This window comes from Stylophora pistillata, chromosome 13, assembly GCF_964205215.1.
Source record: "Stylophora pistillata chromosome 13, jaStyPist1.2, whole genome shotgun sequence".
Classification (NCBI taxonomy): Eukaryota; Metazoa; Cnidaria; class Anthozoa; order Scleractinia; family Pocilloporidae; genus Stylophora; species Stylophora pistillata.
The window spans coordinates 2800974-2820533 of record NC_142531.1 but is presented as its reverse complement, the minus strand read 5'-3'; the positions used below and the strand labels follow the sequence as shown (position 1 = coordinate 2820533).

The 19560-nt window shown below is 38.8% G+C and overlaps 3 protein-coding genes across 4 annotated transcripts in view; all 3 read right to left on the bottom strand.

Moving 5' to 3' along the window:
* Window positions 1-19560, bottom strand: part of LOC148717279 (carbonic anhydrase 13-like) — a 36920-nt gene that overhangs the window by 4148 nt on the left and 13212 nt on the right. The gene's annotated exons all lie outside the window — the stretch shown is intronic.
* The window catches only part of LOC111331274 (carbonic anhydrase 2-like), a 46415-nt gene that overhangs the window by 22588 nt on the left and 4267 nt on the right, over window positions 1-19560 (bottom strand). The window lies entirely within an intron of this gene.
* On the bottom strand, window positions 8354-17035 carry LOC111331273 (carbonic anhydrase 2). 2 transcript variants are annotated; one of them, XM_088743258.1, is made up of 8 exons: window positions 16980-17035; window positions 13186-13256; window positions 12459-12488; window positions 11206-11513; window positions 10939-11031; window positions 10801-10861; window positions 9897-10057; window positions 8354-9361 (listed from the first exon to the last, which is right to left on the bottom strand). In XM_088743258.1, exons 2-8 carry the CDS (start codon window positions 13247-13249, stop codon window positions 9170-9172), a joined length of 909 nt encoding a protein of 302 aa, XP_088599384.1. In that variant the 5' UTR covers window positions 13250-13256; window positions 16980-17035; the 3' UTR covers window positions 8354-9169. The 2 variants fall into 2 exon arrangements, with proteins under 2 accessions (XP_088599384.1, XP_088599385.1); XM_088743259.1 differs by lacking the exon at window positions 16980-17035 and having other exon boundaries at window positions 13186-13263.

Sequence of the window (19560 nt, the reverse complement as noted above, 5' to 3'; positions counted from 1 at the left end):
CCATCCAGGGGGGGGAAGTAGAAATACTCCTAGTCGCTTCATGCTACAGAAACAGGAGTTAAGCACCGGCCTGATGGGCCACTAGGTTCGTAAACAGACTTTACCTTTACCAAGTCAATCCTTTAACCCTGCGATGGACCGGCATCCCATCCAGGGGGGGGAAGTAGAAATACTCCTAGTCGCTTCATGCTACAGAAACAGGAGTTAAGCACCGGCCTGATGGGCCACTAGGTTCGTAAACAGACTTTACCTTTACCAAGTCAATCCTTTAACCCTGCGATGGACTGGCATCCCATCCAGGGGGGGGAAGTAGAAATACTCCTAGTCGCTTCATGCTACAGAAACAGGAGTTAAGCACCGGCCTGATGGGCCACTAGGTTCGTAAACAGACTTTACCTTTACCAAGTCAATCCTTTAACCCTGCGATGGACTGACATCCCATCCAGGGGGGGGAAGTAGAAATACTCCTAGTCGCTTCATGCTACAGAAACAGGAGTTAAGCACCGGCCTGATGGGCCACTAGGTTCGTAAACAGACTTTACCTTTACCAAGTCAATCCTTTAACCCTGCGATGGACTGACATCCCATCCAGGGGGGGGAAGTAGAAATACTCCTAGTCGCTTCATGCTACAGAAACAGGAGTTAAGCACCGGCCTGATGGGCCACTAGGTTCGTAAACAGACTTTACCTTTACCAAGTCAATCCTTTAACCCTGCGATGGACCGGCATCCCATCCAGGGGGGAGTAGAAATACTCCTAGTCGCTTCATGCTACAGAAACAGGAGTTAAGCACCGGCCTGATGGGCCACTAGGTTCGTAAACAGACTTTACCTTTACCAAGTCAATCCTTTAACCCTGCGATGGACTGGCATCCCATCCAGGGGGGGGAAGTAGAAATACTCCTAGTCGCTTCATGCTACAGAAACAGGAGTTAAGCACCGGCCTGATGGGCCACTAAGCTCGTAAACAGACTTTACCTTTACCTTAAGGAAAGAACAGAAGAGTTATATCGTTAATTTTAAGACGACAAAGACAACATTTTTAAGTGAAATAACAATCATTCTGAACAGAAATAAAAGGAGTCGCGATAACGCTGGAGTAGACGAAATATAGCATAGAAGCAATACAATCTTTTATATAAATTAATGTTATAGTCATTTGGAATATGTTTAAAGTATTACCATCTTGGCTGTCACATTATAAGACCACGAATCTATGAAATATATATAATGAAAATATCATAAATCACTCGAATTGAATAAGTTACAAATTAGGTATTGACCTGCTAACGTGGCTGGACGAGTGTCACTTCAATATGATGGTGTTTTGAGAAGCACAAACAGCCGAGGTTTCACAAATGACGTTTCAAGTTTTACTTCGAGTGAATAATGTAAAGCACAAATAAGTTCTGATATTCTTCTATCAGCTCATTCTCATACACTTTCCTTCGATTCAAGTTCAAATTTAAACCGGCCTAATAGAGAGGAATTTGTTTTTTACTCACCGGTGGTCGCGAAAACACTTAGAGCCATCCGGCTGACACAAATGAAAACAGGCAGCAGAAAAAACGGTTCATAGTTACCTAAACCTGAAAAAATTCTTTAATGAAAGAACGAGTGATTTTAAGGACTAAACTGAAAGTTTCGTATCTCTCTAGGAGAGTAAATTGTTTCAAAACTTTTCTTGAAAAATTATATTTATTTTTATTAATTTTCGAAGATATTGCTTGTTTCGATTTCTGAAATAAAAAAGAGCTAAGGGCCAGTCATATCTGGCGACACAATTTCCAACCCTAAGCAAAGATTGGAAACTAACCCCTTTCGATGCTCAAGTGATTCTAAACTTAGAACTAAGATCCGGTGATGTGCGTGCAGTTTCAATTTGAGGGGCGAAACTAAAGCACAATCGATTCTCCTGCTTTTTACTTTTTTGTAGTACTGATTCTGCTGGCACCAGCTTATCTTGTTGCATATCTGATCACTCCAACGATTAACATATTAAATAGCGAGTCATGTAGTCACGTGCGTTGCGTAACATTAGGCATCGTCTATGAGCCCCTAAATAGCGAATAAAAATGAAATCTAGTTTCCCGCGCAAAATTATTTTGACTTAAATTTTTCAAACAGAGTCGGGAAGCTGTTAAACTTGGAAGGCTTACTTTTCGGTGTTTGCCACTGATTAGCTTTAACAGTTGAACAACGGCTTTTAATCTTTTCAGCCAAATGCGAACAGATATCTATAGAGTTCACTCTAATTTTCAAATCGAGCAACATCGCCAGCTACGCAGGCTAATGATTAAATGTCACTAACCTCCAGACTTACTCACTTCCTATCTCTAAATTGCTCAAAAATTAGAATTTTACCTTAAAAAAGAAATCTTTTTGTTGTTCCGCTCCTTGTGTCCGAAGTGGAGGAGGTGCAAAGAGAAATGCAATACATTGTTTTGCGTCGACGTCTTTTATCGCAGAGTGTTCACGCGTCATTTGCCTTGTTCAGTCAGTCCAATCATTATTTACGACTGTAAACAACACGGCACCCTAAAGAGTTGTTTTCTTTAACAACCAAAATAAATTTAGCGGAATTAGTGCAGAATGTTATATCAGTGTTCACATTGGAGGACAAATCGGGTTTCACGAAGAACCACAAATCAGCTGTTAAGCGAAACGAAGCTTTTGGAATACAAATTTTAAACAATTTAAAGTGTTGAATGAGTTCTGACTCTCACATATGGCTTCGTTTCCTGGTAAATTAATCAAGACGACATCCTTTTGATGATGAATTTGTCTATTCTCCTTACTATTTTTGCTTGATAATGTATCGATATTGTTATGAGAAGTTACTCGTTTATCACTTGCGGAAGTTAAACGGCTAGTAGATACAGTGTTTAAATGTCTACCCTGGCTCGTGCTCTTTTCGTTACTGCTTTTGCTTCAACGAAAAACTTCTAAAAGTTTCCTAAGTTTCGCACCTATCATGCGGCTATCTGTGTACGTGTGGACGAAAGGCACACTTGGCTAGTCGAAAGCTTTTTTTGGACGGTTCCCCAAATTTTGACATTTCACCAACTTTTTAACTTTGGAAAACATCTCAAGAAATAGGTGGTTTTTATCATGATGTCAATATGAATCTGTGTAATGGAGCAAGGTAAAATGTTCGTGGGATATTCAGTCATTTTCCTTTTGGTAACGAACTCTATTCAGCACGCAGTGCAAGAATCCTCGTCTTATTTCTTCTGGTCAGCGACTCTAATTTAGGTGTAACATGAAACGTTTAAATCGGACAAGTAGTTAGTTTATTGGAATGAATGTGTCAGATTGTGGATAACGAAGGGACACTTCAAAGTAGTTTCCCTTCGCGTTTTCATAGGGCACTTAGCGACGCTGTTCCTTTAGCAGTCTATTTCCGCCAATTTCTCACGTCCGGTCTTCGATCCTCCCGACCAAGAGGAGGAGGAAGAGAAAGAAGGAGACCGGGGATAGGGTCTCTATTCTCAGGAACATCCGGTTTTAATCTTACCGGAAAATGTCCAATGCAACTAAATATTTTGCAAGATCTACCAGTCCACTTTTACGTATACGGAATATACAACAGCTCTCACCAGGTATTACAAGGAAAAGTATGAATTGCCTCTAACATCCAGAGATGAAATAGTACATAAAAGCCTCCAAAGAGGACAATTCAGAAAGCTTATGCAATCGTGACGGCAACGCCTACAAAAACGCAAGTTTCAGATTTTCTCCGTGCAACAGCACGTGGTGGTAGCGCCCTGTTGGGGCTCTCGTCATTTGAACGCGCTAAATACGTTTATTTCACGTTTTGAGTCTTAAAACACGCGCAGAGCTATTGATTCGCCAGGATTTCTTTGCCATTAGACGCTCTGCTCAAGGTCTTAGAAAATATCGATAGATAACACAACGTCAACATTTTGTGTTGCAACAAAATCTTTCTTCAAAGTCTACGAGCATTGTGGCTGAACTACAACGTTAACAAAGCACGCAAGAAACGTCGCGCTAAAACGCCCGGTGAAAGATTGAAAAATTGAATTCTGACTAAAATTTTCCTTGCATTTGTCCATGTCATCTCTGATCGGGAAAGTGAGCTTCGCGAATTGATGAGTCTGTATAAATTTTGGATATCGACGTCACCTCTCCTAATATGGTTAAAATGGAACATTGCGCGAGCTGTCAAACTAACCACCAACAAATAAAATGATATACAAAGCTACCGATCATCTCTTACCCAGCTAATTTTTTTTCCAAATACTAAGAATATTAAATCACGTTAGCAAAAGTACATTTAGTTTACCAACTCTTGTTTAAAAGAATAATGATGATAGTAAAACTTGAAAAAACAAACCAAAAAAAAGAACAAAATTACATCAGAGCAACGCGAACTGTTAACGACCAAACGCTGCGGTCAAAAGCATCAGTGAGAACAGACCAAGGCTGATGTCAAGAGTGCCTGCACTTGCTGATGGACCTTCAGTTGTCGGCTCAGTTCTTTCGTCGAAACTGTTGTAGACTTTGCGGTCATTGAAGAAAGAAAGTAAGAAAGTCTTAAGCATTCTAAACAACATACGTGTCTAGTTACAATGATAAGGTTGAGATCGGACGTCAGCATTATCATTATTGAGCTTCTGAACTGGACGGTATTTGTTAACCATCGGTGAACCGCTTGTGAACTCGAGCTTACGCAGATAGCCCATCTACAGACAAAAAAAATTACGTCAATACTCATTGACTTTCGACCACTGTTAGAGATCTCCCTTTCTCCCCCGCCCCCCCCCTTCCTCTGTTAAGTAGGAGCGTCGAAAAGAGAATTTCACTTTCACCTTCTCCCTCCCCCCAAAATGGGTAAACACCCGTGAAAGCTTGATGAAGGCCGTATCCTAAAACAGCCGTCCACAAAAAAAAAGCAATGGCTTTTCGTATTGTTCATCTTGTGATGAATTTATTTCTTAAAAGAAGTTACGACCGAAGACTCGAAGAAAAGAGATCTTGAAAAGAGGTGTCTTCCTTTAGTTTTGTTCTTGAACCATACCTCAACTTGCAATTTTAGGGGGGAGTCGAAAGCAACACCAGTAATGGAGGGAAGAGGGTTAAAAATACGACACAATTCAAGAGAGCTCAATAAATTATCGAGTCGAATGTTCACAAATATTTACAAAGTTAAAAACTTTCGTTTCACTTGGCGTCGCCACTCGTAGCGGTCAAAGAATCAAAATCAACGAACATACCTGAGTCTGTGATATTTTGACGCTGTCGTTAAAGACTGTTCAAGTGACACTCTCATCACAAGTGGGAGTAGTTGAAGATTCATTGTAACGGAAAAACTTGTCGCGTGTGTCTGGCAACATCGGTTCCAGCTTGAATGGCATAATACTAGTCTTATTCGATGCTGTGAGAATTAATATAAAAACTCGTTAGCAAAGTTGTAACGCGCACAAGTGTTAAAGCAGCTCAAATCTCTCTAATTATTATCTCCTGCGCAGTCAATTACAGGAAAGTTGTTGTCCTCCTCCGATGAACGTCTGCCTGCCCAAACATTAGGAAACTACTGAACTCTTTACACCCTGACGTCAGAGTGCATGTTCTCTTAGAGAATTTGTTTCACGATCAGGAACTTTAACATCACTTTCTTAAATCCTACGTCCTTATGTTTCAATTAGAGGTGATGGTGTGAGGTAAAATAAAATTCTGGTATAGACGACACTCTGAACGACCACTTATTTGATTGAGTATCGTTTATCCGTGTATTGATGGCCATTAGTTTGAGAAATGATGAAGAAACGTCTGGCTCTGTGGAAATACATATAGGTTAGTACGGGATACGATCACGAACTGCAGAACGAGAAATGAATTAGAGAATAAACGAATTAACGTGTGTAAATTTAATAACTGAATCAATAAAAAGATGAATGACTCAGGACACGACTTGAAAGAAAACGATGACTAATATTTTGGTGGCCACATAAAAAAAGCTCTCAGTGGGGGTATATTTGTCGTTAGGCATCATGTAATTTTTGAGAGCAAATTTAGGCATCCCTTTATATTTTGTTGTAGCCATTTTTATGTTAATCGGTGATTGCTTTTTTCCGGTTGTGCATGTACCAGTCCAATTTCCAGCGCCTGAAAAAACAGAAATACGCTCATAATCTTAGAGTAGCAATAATATTTGTTGTATCATGGGCAATTCAAGACTCCAATGATATTTGGTTGTATATGGATGATTACAAGCTCGTGCGAAAAGTTAAGGCAAAATCATTTCCCCCAAAGTCCTTGCCACTAAGTCCCACTTGGGTATGCCATACTCAAATATAAAGCAAAGTTCAGTTTTGCAAAAGAAATTTGAAGGAAATTGTAGGCCTTCTGCGTGTGAGTTGGAATGTCTCAGTTTTCTAGTCTGGCCCGACTCCCTCAGAGAAAGGTGGAGTTATGGAGCCGAACAACTTCTTTCCAATCTCTTTTAAGGTATACTCGACTCCAAAATTTCGGAAAAGGTCGTGAAAGAAAGACTTGTATATGAACGTTTACCCGCTTATGGACTGAGGCACCCTTAAATCAGTTGAACACTCAGATGACAGTGTGAAATCACTGCGTACCAAGCATTATCACATTTTCAACTCCGGATATCGTATTTCGAGTGTTCTGACTGGTCTTCTCACCTCCGGTTTAGCAGTTCATATACCGTGTATGGAAACTGATTCACCCAAGTTTTTCTCAATTTTAGAGTTAACACAAGTTCATTAAGCTTCGAAAGGTGGAAAATTTAATTAAACAGTCATTCCAGTCGCACTCGTTGGGTACGAAATAGGTCAAAGCCAACTCGGTGCTACACACCTTGTTACGGTATTCGCCATCTAAAATTCAACATGCACTCATGGAATAATCGTTAAATATTAGCGATATCCTTGTTTCGTAGATGAGAAGCTTACCAATCGATCCAAAAAGAGACTGGGATTAAGGATTACCAAGGGAAATAGCGTAAAGAAAATCTTACCGTTTTTCCCACCTACGACGTAGTCATAATCTATGAGCAAAAAAAAAAAAAATTATGACAAACAGCTCCAGAGTGTAAGCTACAGTCAACGGGAATTCTGGAGAAATGTTCTCTCAAGAGTCGATAAAGATACAAATGCTGATTTCATATTCTCCACCGCAAACCTTGGAATTTATTTTTCAGGATTACCGTTTTTGGAAAAACTGAGCTTTAATCTAATTTCCTAATTCACAGATTACTTTTGGACCTTCAAAATCTTTTTTAAGGAGTGAATTTCGAACACTGATCAGATTTTTCTCCCCAAGCCAGTATCTTGTTAGTCCCGGGTGCAACTACTGCACCACAGATATCTGAAATAAACATCACCGTACTTGCAACAACGCGAGTTTCTTGATATCACAAAGAAAATTGAAATGAAATTATATCCAGTGGTTTGACATCTTTGTTTAACAGATAACTAACAATGTATGCAAATCCCGATCTTATTACTTTACGGTGTTTATTCTGTAGAGAGGCAAAACTCATGAACGAAATCTGAAATCATAGACTTTCGCGTAGACCAAACAGCTCTCTGAAAGATCTTAGAGGGTCATAGGCCTCAAACAAATATCAAAATCCACTTTTGTGCGATGGGGAAAAAGAAGGAGAGAAAAACGTGTACATTATTTATGAGTACATATATAACAAATGGCAAGAATCGCTTTAAAAAGCACGGATTCTTACCGACAAAGAGGAGGAGGGTACGTAGCGACGCTGTTCCTTTAGCAGCTTATTTCCGTCAATTTCTCGGCTCCGGTCTTTGATCTTCCCGGCAAAAGGGACCTTAAGCAGTCAGGATGGCAACGCCAAGGAAGACGTCGATTAAAAAATGAATATCTGTTTTTAATTAGAATTTCGAAAATGGCTGCATGTGTTTACCGTCTCATACGGCGCCACAACTCAGCCACAACATTACGTATAAAAGTAGCGTTGAGTTCCAAATGGAAATTAAAACAATTTGCCGTCGCAGTTTCTATCCACAGACGACGCAAATTTTGCTGATTTCACGTTGTTGTTTTGCAAAGGACGGCTAAGAAACCTACTAAGTTTGAAAACGCACGTGCTGAGCTATTGTTCGGCCAATTAGATCTTTTGTTTTTCCACGCTCTCGTTGCCGCCGCCGTCGTGGTTTGCTTAAGGTCCCTAAAGAGGGGGAGGAGGAGGAGGAAGAAGGAGACCGGGGATAGAGTCTCTATTTTCAGGAACATCCTGTTTTAATCTTGCCGGAAAATGCCCGGTACAACTAACTGAATTATTTTGTAAGATCTACCGGTCCGCTTTTACGTATACGGAATATATTACAACTCTCATCAGGTGTTGCAAGCAAAAGAATGAATTGCCTCTAATATCAAAAGATGAAATAGTACATAAGTGCCTTCAACGAGGATAATTCAGAGAGCTTAAGCAATCGTGACGGCAAAACCAACAAAGACGCCAGTTTCAGATTTTCTCCGTGCAACTGGGGGGCACGCTGTGGTAGCGCCGTGTTGGGGTTCTCGTCATTTGAACGTGCAAAATATGTTTATTTCACGTTTTGGGTCTTAAACACGCGCGGAGCTATTGTTCTGCCTCTTGAGTCTTTTGATTCACCAGGATTTTTTTGCCGTCAGATGTACTCTGCTCAAGGTCTTAGAAAATATCAATAGATAACACAACGTCAACATTTTTGTGTGTGCAACAAAATCTTTACTCAAAGTCTTCGAGCATTGTGGCTGGACAAAAGCATCAACATAGCACGTAAGAAACGCCGGACTAAAACGTCCGATGAAAGATTAAAAAATGAATTCTGACGAACATTTTTCTTGCATTTGTCCATGTCATCTCTGATTGAAAAATTGAGCAAAGCGAGTCGATACGTCTGTATAAATTGTGGCTATCGACGTTACCTCTCCATGATGCTGTAATGGAATATTGGGCAAGCGACCAAATTAGCCACCAACAAATAAAAATGAAATACAAAGGTGCCAGTCATCTCTTACCCAGCTAATTTTTTTTCTCCAAATACCGAGATAATTGAGTCACATTAGCAAAAGCACGCTAACTTTATCAAATGCTGCCTAAGGCAATAATGATTATAATAAAACTTGAAAAAACGAAAAAGAACAAAATTACATCAGAGCAACGCGAAAAGTTAACGACCAAACAGTGCAGTGAACAGCATTAGTGAGAACAGACCAATGCTGATGTCAAGAATGCCTGCGCTGGCTGACGCAGGTTTGTTGAAACTGTTATAGACTTTGCGGTCATTGAGCTTCTGAACTGGACGGTAATTGTTAACCATCGGTGAACCGCTTGTGAACTCGAGCTTACGCAGATAGCCCATCTACAGACAAAAAAAATTATGTTAATACTCATTGAATTTTGACCACCGCTAAAGATCTCCCTTTCTTCCCCCGTCCCCCCCCTCTCTGTTAAGTAGGAGCGACGAAAAGAGAATTTCACTTTCACCTTCTCCCTCCCCCCAAAATGGGTAAACATCCGTGAAACCCTAATGAAGGCCAAATCCTAAAACGGCCGTCCACATATAAACCAATGGCTTTTGGCATTGCTCATCATGCGATGAATTTATTTCTTATTAAGTTACGACCGGAGACCCGAAAAAAAGAGATCTTGAAAAGAGGTCTTTTCCTTTGGTTGTGTTCTTGAACCATACCTGACCTTGCATTTTTAGAGGGGGGGGGGGGAGTCAAAAGCAACACCAGTAAAGGGGGGAAGAGAGTTACAAACTACGACACATTTCTGGAGAGTTCAATAAATTACTGAATCGAATGTTCACAAATATTTACAAAGTTAAACAATGTCGTTCCACCTGGCGTCGCCACTCGTAGCGGTCAAAGAATCAAAATCAAATAACACACCTGAGTCTCTGATATTTTGACGCTGTCGTTGAAGACTGTCCAGGTGACGCTCTCATCACACGTGGGAGTGGTTAAAGATCCACTGTAACGGAAAAACTTGTCGAGTGTGTCTGGCAACATCGGTTCCAGCTTGAATGGCATAATACTAGTCTTATTCGATGCTGTGAGAATTAATATAAAAACTCGTTAGCAAAGTTGTAACGCGCACAAGTGTTAAAGCAGCTCAAATCTCTTTAATTATTATCTCCTGCGCAGTCAATTACAGGAAAGTTGTTGCCCTCCTCCGATGAACGTCTGCCTGCCCAAACATTAGGAAACTACTGAACTCTTTACACCCTGACATCAGAGTGCATGTTCTTTCAGAGAATTTGTTCCACGATCAGGAACTCCTTTTGTTAAACATCACTTTCTTAAATCCCACGTCCTTATGTTTCATTTAGGGGTGATGGTGTGAGGTGAAATAAAATGCTGGTATAGACGACACTCTGTACGACCGCTTATGTGATTGGGTATCGTTTATCCGTGTATTGATGGCCATTGGTTTGAGTAATGATGGAGAAACGTCTGGCTCCGTGGAAATATAAATAGGTGAGTGCGGGACACGATCACGAACTGTAGAAGGAGAAAGCACTTAGAGTTTTTGAAGTGTAAATTTAAAAACTGAATCAATAAACAGATGAATGACTCGGGACACGACTTGAAAGAAAACGATAACAGATATTTTGGTGGCCACATGAAAAAAGGTCTGGTAAAAGACTTTGAGCTTAAATTCAAAATGAAGGAACTCAAGTTTATGTTGTTTATATGCACACGTTTTTACCACCTCTTTACTTACTTCTTTTTACCAGTTCAGCTTTGAATTGAGAATGTTAAACATAAAATAAAATCACGTACACTGGTTTACCTTTTATGACATCTTCGGCATATTTCAGAAATTCGTATGCTGGGTTATCACTACCTCCAACCTATAAAGAAATAAATAACATGGTATCAGCAAAAAAATTGGAAAGCTCATAAGTACAAAAAGGGATGTTCCGCATACTTCAATGAACACTCCAAGAACTGCAAGACCATCAGATTTGGGAACTGCACTGCCTAAGTCTGCATATTTGGTGTTGTAGCTGACAAAGTGTATCTGTTCGAGAAAAAAAGTAAAAACAAGCTTTTAAGAAATAAAGTTAGATTGGTAAATTAATCCGGATTCACAATTGGTCAAGTTTAATTTTTATTGAAGTATACTAAAAGTTGACACCAACATGAAGAGCCTCCACTGAGTTGGTGAGTACTAAGTCGTTCTTTATTTACCAACCTCAGCAGGGTATGCCTTGTCCATAGTGTGTTCTGATCCCTCGTTATTAGTTTTCCCCCAGTGAAAGTGAAACTGCGCGGTGGTAAAAACTCCTTCCAATCCCCCGCCGCTAACTTTGAAGAAATTCGTAGGGAATCCAACATGTAGAGTATGGCCGTTGTTAGTGAGGGTATAGTTGTCTTCAGGCATCATATCGTAATTTTTGAGAACAAATTTGGGCATCGCTTCATATTCTGTTGTAGCTACTTTTATGTTAATCGGTGATTGCTTCTTTCCGGTTGCGCATATACCTGTCCAATTTCCAGGGCCTGAAAAACACAGAAATACGCTCATAAGCTAAGGGCAGCAGTAATTTCTATTATATCATGGGTAATTCTAGACAATTATTTTAGTTTGTATTTCGATGATTACGAGCTCGTGTGGAAAGTTATGGCTAACTTTGTTTCTCCAAAGTGCTTGCCTCTAAGTCCCACTTGGGTATGTGATGCTCAAATATAAAGCAAAGTCCAGTTTTACAAAGAAAATTTGAAGAAAATTGTAGGTCTTTTGAATGTGAGTTGGAATATCTTAGTTTTCTATCTTGGCCTGACTTTCTCGGAGAAATGTGGAGTTATGGAGCCTAACAACTTGATTGCAATCTCTTTACGGTAAAAAGACTTAATTAGCATGTACTTATAAATTCAACTTGTAACGCTTTGTTAATCAAGGGAAGATGACAGAGGTTTCTGTCGAAACATGTCTTTTAAACCCAAAAGTTTTGTCGTTTTCTTTAAAAAGACTTGTCTAAAAACGTTTACCCACTCGTGGATTGAGGCATCCTTAAATCCGTTGAACACTCAGATGACAGTGTAAAATTACTGCATACCAAGTATGATCACATTTTCAACTCCGGATATTGCATTTCGAGTGTTCTGATTGGTTAACTCACCTCCGGTTGGTACTTCATATACCGTGTATGGAACCTTCTTCACCCAAGTTATTCTCAATTTTAGAGTTAACACAAATTCATTAGAATTAACGAAAGGCGTAAAATTTAAATAAACGGTCATTCCAGTCCCACCTGTTGGGTACGAGAGCCAACTCGGTGTTACGCACCTTGTTAAGTATTTGCCATCTAAAATTCAATATACACTCATAGAATGGTCGCTAAATATTAGCGATATCCTTGTTTCGTAGATAAGAAGATAACCCAGCGATCCAAAACGAAACTGGAATTAAGGATTACCAAGGCAAACATGGTAAAAAAATCTTACCGTTTTTTCCACCTACGACGTAGTCATAATCTATGAGCAAAAAAAATAAAATTGTGATAAACAGCTTCAGAGTGTAAGCTATTGAGTCAACGGGAATTCTGGGGAAATGTCTGCTCAAGAGTCAATATTATGCAGATGTTGATTTCATATTCTCCACCGCGAACCTTGGAATTTTTTTCAGGATTACCGTTTTTGGATAAAACTGAGCTTTAATCTAATTTCTAATTCATAGATTACTTTTGGACCCTAAAAGTACTAGTTAAGGAGTGAATTTCGAACACTGATCAGATTTTTCTTCGCAAGGAAGCATCTTGTTAGTCCCGGGTGCAACTACTGCACCACAGATTTCTGAAATAAACTTCAGCGTACTTGCAACACCGAGAGTTTCTTGATATCACAAAGAAAATTTAAATGAAATTATATCCAGTGGTTTGACATCATTGTTTAACACATGATTAAAAAAGTATGCAAATCCCAATCTTGTTACTTTTGGGTGTTTATTCTATAGAGTAGAGATACAAAACTCATAAACGAAATATGAAATAATAGACTTTAACGTTGGCCAAATAACTCTCTGATGGATCTGAGAGGGTCGTAGACATCAAACAAATATCAAAGTCCACGTTTGAGCAACGGCGAGAAGGAAGGAGAGAAAAAACGTGTACATCATTCATAAGTACATATGTAATAAATGGCAAGAGTTGTTGTAAAAAGTACGGATTCTTACCGGCGCTGAAAACAAGCGGCACCAAGCTGACACAGAGGAACACAGTCAGAAAAAGACGATCCATAATTATCCTAAATCCGAAAACAAATTACAGAAAAGAAACATTAGGAGAGATTTTGAAAAATTGAAACAAATAGAGGAAATCATGGACAGTCTATGAAATAATGTGAGGAAAACTATTATAATAATGCCATGGTCCAAACAGAAATTTGTCCAGACTTGCTTAGTTTTCGCTTTTGTTAAACTTTCTCTTGGTTGAAAAAAATAACCCGAAAACATTACTCTTCATAGATTAGATTACTTAAACCTTTTTTCGGTTGGAAAAAATATTAAAATCTAAGGGGGATTTGACGATAGGTAACAGTGTCGCGTTGACAGAGCGAACAGTGGAAAACTTCACCGGATGCACTTTCAATTTAATGCAAGCGCATTTATATGCAGTCGCTATTGAATATTTACTCACATACGGGTAATGTTTTGTTTTCTTCTATATCAACGAGCAGAAATTTGTTTAGCCGGTCAAATAGAAACAGCTCATAAGGTGCTTCTAATATCTTAAATTGCCGACTCATCGAGAGATTAATTTTTATTTTATTGCCTTAAACCGGTAGTTCGTAAGCGAGACTATGTTTTATTTGTGTACATTAAAACTACTTAATATGTTAATTCCATAAACCACCTCACCCGTCAAAATGTGTTTAATTGTGTTGTCATATGTTCAGGACGTGACACACGACATAGTTACGCATGTTCAGTATTGATACTCAGAAAGCAGAACATAGGACTCTGGATCATTTTTGTAAGTACTAATGAACAATGAACACAATTGAGAGAAAACCACGAACTGTTTAAGTAATTGTTTCCGAAGGGTGTATGTAAAACGGTATTACTCCTAGAGGAAGTTTCACAATAGTGCCTTGTCCTTTCAAGGTCAAACGCATTCTAGCAAACATGACATGAGTTATAGGAGAAGTGTATCAGTCAAGGTTGATACGAGGACATATTCATGAAGACTAGAAGGAGATAGGTTAACATTTCATTGAGCCGGTTTCCGTCGACGATTGAGTTATTGTGTCTGATCACGGTTACATCGTTTCCCACTCACCTTGCTACCTAATACCACGTTTCGTTACAAGATAAAATAACACCGACTTGGTTGGATTTTTAGACGTTAAAGGTTTCGTAGTGTTACGCGCACAGGCAATTTAAATGCATCAGATTTATTTGCTTTACGAAGATTTCAGTGGGTTGCTACATTTTCCGTATTTTCGGGACAGAGTCCATCTTAAGAGATGTCTTCGCACATACAACAGGAAATAAATAATTATCAGATTTTAAAGAAAAGCATATGCTATCGATGAAGCGTCAATTTCCTCGGTACAAACTATGTTGGTTTACCGCTATGTTTTCTAACCATTCATCAGTGTCTTAAAAATCGCCTTGAAAATAGATTTCAAAATCTTGCGCATTTAATGACGTATGCTGATTTTGACCACAAACACATTAAGTCGCCAAACTAACACTTGAATAGCTTTGATCACTTTGCCAAAGAAAGTCTCCGGAAGCGTTCATTAGCTGATGTTGATAGAAGCACAAATTTAGGAAAAACCTCAAAATTAAGGGAAGGGTTGACGTCAAAGAAAAATGGTTTTATTGCTTTTATATTCCTCCTCCACTACGCCTCGTCCATTTCGCAACATTCGGGTTCAGTTTTTCCTCTCTTTCATTTCTTCTTCGCAAATGTCGAGTCAATTTCATTTAGGGTTCTTTTCCAATCTGTGTATCAAGTGCTCAGAATTGTTTATTTTTCTCCCAAAATGTTATTTTAATTTTGACTCAGGGCCAGTATCAATAACATGTCATTGCAGTTTAATGACTGACGTGTTGCCCTGTCAGGTTATGTCAAATATTTGCTGGGCTCATTTAATAGCATCCTCAGCTCGGTAAAGTAAATTTCCAACGCGATCTTGCCATAAAGCTTATTAACCTTTCCCTAGAAAAGTTCTGCATTTCTAAGCCGCAGGTTTCCCTGTAAGGCAGTAGCAGTCATTTTAGGCTTACCAACAAATACCCGTTCAATATGTGGGTGCACTTATGAGAGTGTATATACAAAAAACTTGATTAATTACCAGCCGCTCAAGAATTACTACGACTTTGTAGTTCCGCAAAATAGTATGATGCAATCGTGAAGGTCTCATTACTGAAAACGAAACTATTAGACTGTAAAGATAAAGTTACGTAAACAAATGTTCGCGAGAAACTGTGGAAATCATGCAGGACTCACGCGGAAACCATGCGCCTAGCGTTTAACCTTTGGGTGTAACGGCAATTTGGCCACGCAATGTCTCACACGGCACCGTGAAAAAAAAGACGAGCATTCCTTGGCCTAAAACCGCGAGAGTGTGGGCAATGCTACTCTAGCTTTGGTGAAAAAAATTGACTATCATTTTTTTCCTTTTCAAAGGGTTCGATCCTTGACGAAGGAAGGAAGTGGACATATGCTTTAGGCTTTTTTTAACCATCAATTTCAGTGATAAAGTTTCCAACATAATCCATCGAGTCAGTGTTGCATTTCAATTGACCCTGAGGCGTTTTTTTATTTCGTTAAGACCCCTTTTTTAATCAATTTAAAAGGACGTTTTTTGGAGTTCGCTCTAAGTTGTAGCCAGTTGAGTTTTTTCTTATTTATTATTCGAATTCGTCACTAAGTGGTGGAATTTTTTTTGAAGGGAAGTAGTTTGACATTAACTCAACCTTAAATATGAGAGCAAATTAGTACTGACTCAGCTACAATGTGACCTTGATAAGTTGACATCTGTGGTTTTGTGGTTAGAAGCACACGATATTGACAGACATTGAAATAGTTACCACTCATGCTTCTGCATACAAGACACCTACTATCACTTTACTCTGGAATTTGCTGTCTGATCAAAGATACCAAGTGGGATAAGTACACTTGGAGTAAGTAGTCCACAGCCCATCTAAGATTTGTATAAAACCTTCCGATTTAAAAATTCCTCTGATACTTTTCTTAAACGTTGTTCAGTAATGTAACAATCTGTGGTAAAATTGGAATGTAAATGTTTGTGGACAGTCAGGAATATGAAAAATTTTGATCTCGCCCAGATTGCTTGCTTCTCAAATCGATGATGGTTGCTATATTTGCTGGTTGTCACAATTTCTTATCAAATGATTGCCTAGACATAATATCGACGTTTTTAATGTGACGATTTCTCAGACTAGAGAGGATGAAGGAAACTAATAAAGACATACACCAAAGGAAGTGATCTGTCGCATCGAAAATTCTAAGGCGTAACGCTTTGAATTTGCAGATTTGTTTGCACCGCACTAATAGTTAAGTTTGAAAGCTTCGTGAAACCGATCTATCCCTCTCAGAAACTATTAACGCGCGACGAGTTGAGCGGGCCGTGTATTAGGGTCTACTAATGTACAAAAAGTGCGTAAGATAGAGCGCGCCAGCAAATGTAGCCCAAATAGCGGTATAGTTAGCCTAAGTAACACTTTGGTTAACAAAAATATCCTCCTAATCATTGGATATCAGCTTAACATTTGCTACAGTTATATTTTTTAAGGCGCATAGCGCGCTTGCAATCGTGAACGAAACAGATGCGAAACACCAAGGGCATTCTATCTCTGCTGACACTTAGCATCATTTTTTAGTGAAAGAACTGTCAACTCTGCCGATTATTAACTATTAGTAGCTGCTAGATGCAGTTACAGCGAGTTCAATACTTGAATGTGCAAGAAATAATAACACTTTATGAAAACGTTACCTTGCGAGATTGTTTAGGGTGTCATCAACAGGTTATCGCTTCCGAAGTGGAGGAGATGATGGCAGAATAGGCAATGCTCTGAAATCTGTGGAACAAACCTAATATAATTCAAATTGGTCAACGTCACGCACCATGACTAGTGCATGACCTATTCCTTTCAATGTTATGATTCTTTATGGCCAGCCACCCACGGATTTAATTCATGAACTAAAAATTGGAGTTAATTTCCGCAGTATTTTTTAATGGATGTATTGCCCTTGCGCATTTGCGTCAAGCATTACGTATGGTGCCATTCATTCCTTTAGTCAATAACATCAAAGATGAAGTAAATGGAAGTTTGACGCGAGAGCTAAAGAGAATATTTAGAAAACGACCAGTTTTCTAAATAGGGGGGGGGGGGGAGTTCACCTTTAACTGTCAAGATCACAAAGCTTGCTCTCTGAACTATTATCAAGAAATCTCTTTGTTGTTTGTCCTAAGGAGTTGTTTAGAATTTTAGTACTCTCAGCGTACGAGTAAATTTTCAGTTATGCCTAAGATCCTGGTATTACTAAAGAACGTGCCAATTATAGTATGTCCGTCATAACGGGCTTTGTTTTCCGCAACGGTTTATTTTAGTGTTGGGCTCAATTAATGTTGTTTTTTTTATTCTGTCATGCGGGGAGTCGTTGGGATTTTACCGAAAGGCAAGTGCACGCAGGTTACATAATGTTATCCATACAAGCCTTGCCTGTGAGACACGCGGAAAGCATGCGCCCCGTCAAAAGTTGCAAGACACGAACATTCTTTCGCGTACGATGTTGACATTTGGCAGCTGCGCTGGATAGAACGAAATAGTGATAGCCTATCTTATTTCCTTTTTATTTTATCTGACAGCTTAATGTTCTAAAGTAAGTTAAGGTGATTGTCTGGCAGATTTGAACTAATAATATTAGTTGCAACACACACAGATTTTGAGAATGACAACGAAGCTAGCCTACCGTATTAATGCGCCCTGTGGCGGTTTTCTATGTGTAGTGTTTCTTTGTTTTCTCAACGCCATAGAGTAAATGTTTTTGGAATAATTAAAATTACTGCTTTTTTCGAAGACGACGAGTGAAGTAAATCATAGTTCGCTAGTTCAGCAGGTTAGAAAAGAGTGTCAATCGAGACAAGGTGCGAAAACAACGAAGTTTGGGATTAAAAAACGGGCAGTCTCTTATTGCAGTTTTCATCTTCTGTCATATCATCGCTCGCTTCGGTTGATCAAGGGAACGGCAAAACGCGTTACATCAACCACCATGAACTCTTGGACGAGAGGGAGACAAGGAGAAAGGAAGAATTTTCTTCTCGTAACTCCGATACAGAGAATATTTCAGTTTGTTTGCTGCACAAGTAAACCACCGTGAAGAGGGGGCGTTTCCGGGGGCGGATAGAAGGGAGGCTGGCGTCTGATTGTCAACACTATTCTTATGTTTCTTCGTCAAAATTATACAGAGTTATAACAACAATAAAGAGTAAACTCTGAGCCAATAAAGAGCAACCGAGAACAAAAACAAGTAGTTGTCTTTCATTTTGTTTCGGGCAAAGAGGACATATTTGCTAGATAAAGGTGAAAAAACGCCATTTCGCAAAATAGTAATTCTGTCAAAATTACTACTTTGCGAAACGAGTTCTATTTTGGTCAATAAATTGAGAGGTGACTAGGCTCTTAGAGAGATTGATCATTTTATTAGTGGACATAATTTGTTTCGGACGAAGAAGACATATTTGCTAAATAAAGGCGAAAAAACGCCATTTCGCAAAATAGTAATTCTGTCAAAATTACTACTTTGCGAAACGAGTTGTATTTTGGTCAATAAAATGAGAGGTGACCAGGCTCTTAGAAATATTGATAATTTTATCAGTGGACACATTTTGTTTCGGACGAGAAGGACATATTTGCTAAATAAAAGCGAAAAAACGCCATTTCGCAAAATAGTAAGTCTGTCAAAATTACTACTTTGCGAAACGAGTTCTATTTTGGTCAATAAAATGAGAGGTGACCAGTCTCTTAGAAATATTGATAATTTTATTAGTGGACACATTTTGTTTCGGACGAGGAGGACATATTTGCTAAATAAAAGCGAAAAAACGCCATTTCGAAAAATAGTAATTCTGTCAAAATTACTACTTTACGAAACGAGTTCTATTTTGGTCAATAAAATGAGAGGTGACCAGGCTCTTAGAAATATTGATAATTTTATTAGTGGACACATTTTGTTTCGGACGAGGAGGACACATTTGCTAAATAAAAGCGAAAAAATGCCATTTCGCAAAAAAATAATTCTGTCAAAATTACTACTTTGCGAAACGAGTTCTATTATGGTCAATAAATTGAGAGGTGATCAGGCTCTTAGAGAGATTGATCATTTTATTAGTGGACACATTTTGTTTCGGACGAAGAGGACATCTTTGCTAAATAAAGGCGAAAAAACGCCATTTCGCAAAATAGTAATTCTGTCGAAATTACTACTTTACGAAACGAGTTCTATTTTGGTCAATAAAATGAGAGGTGACCAGGCTCTTAGAAATATTGATAATTTTATTAGTGGACACATTT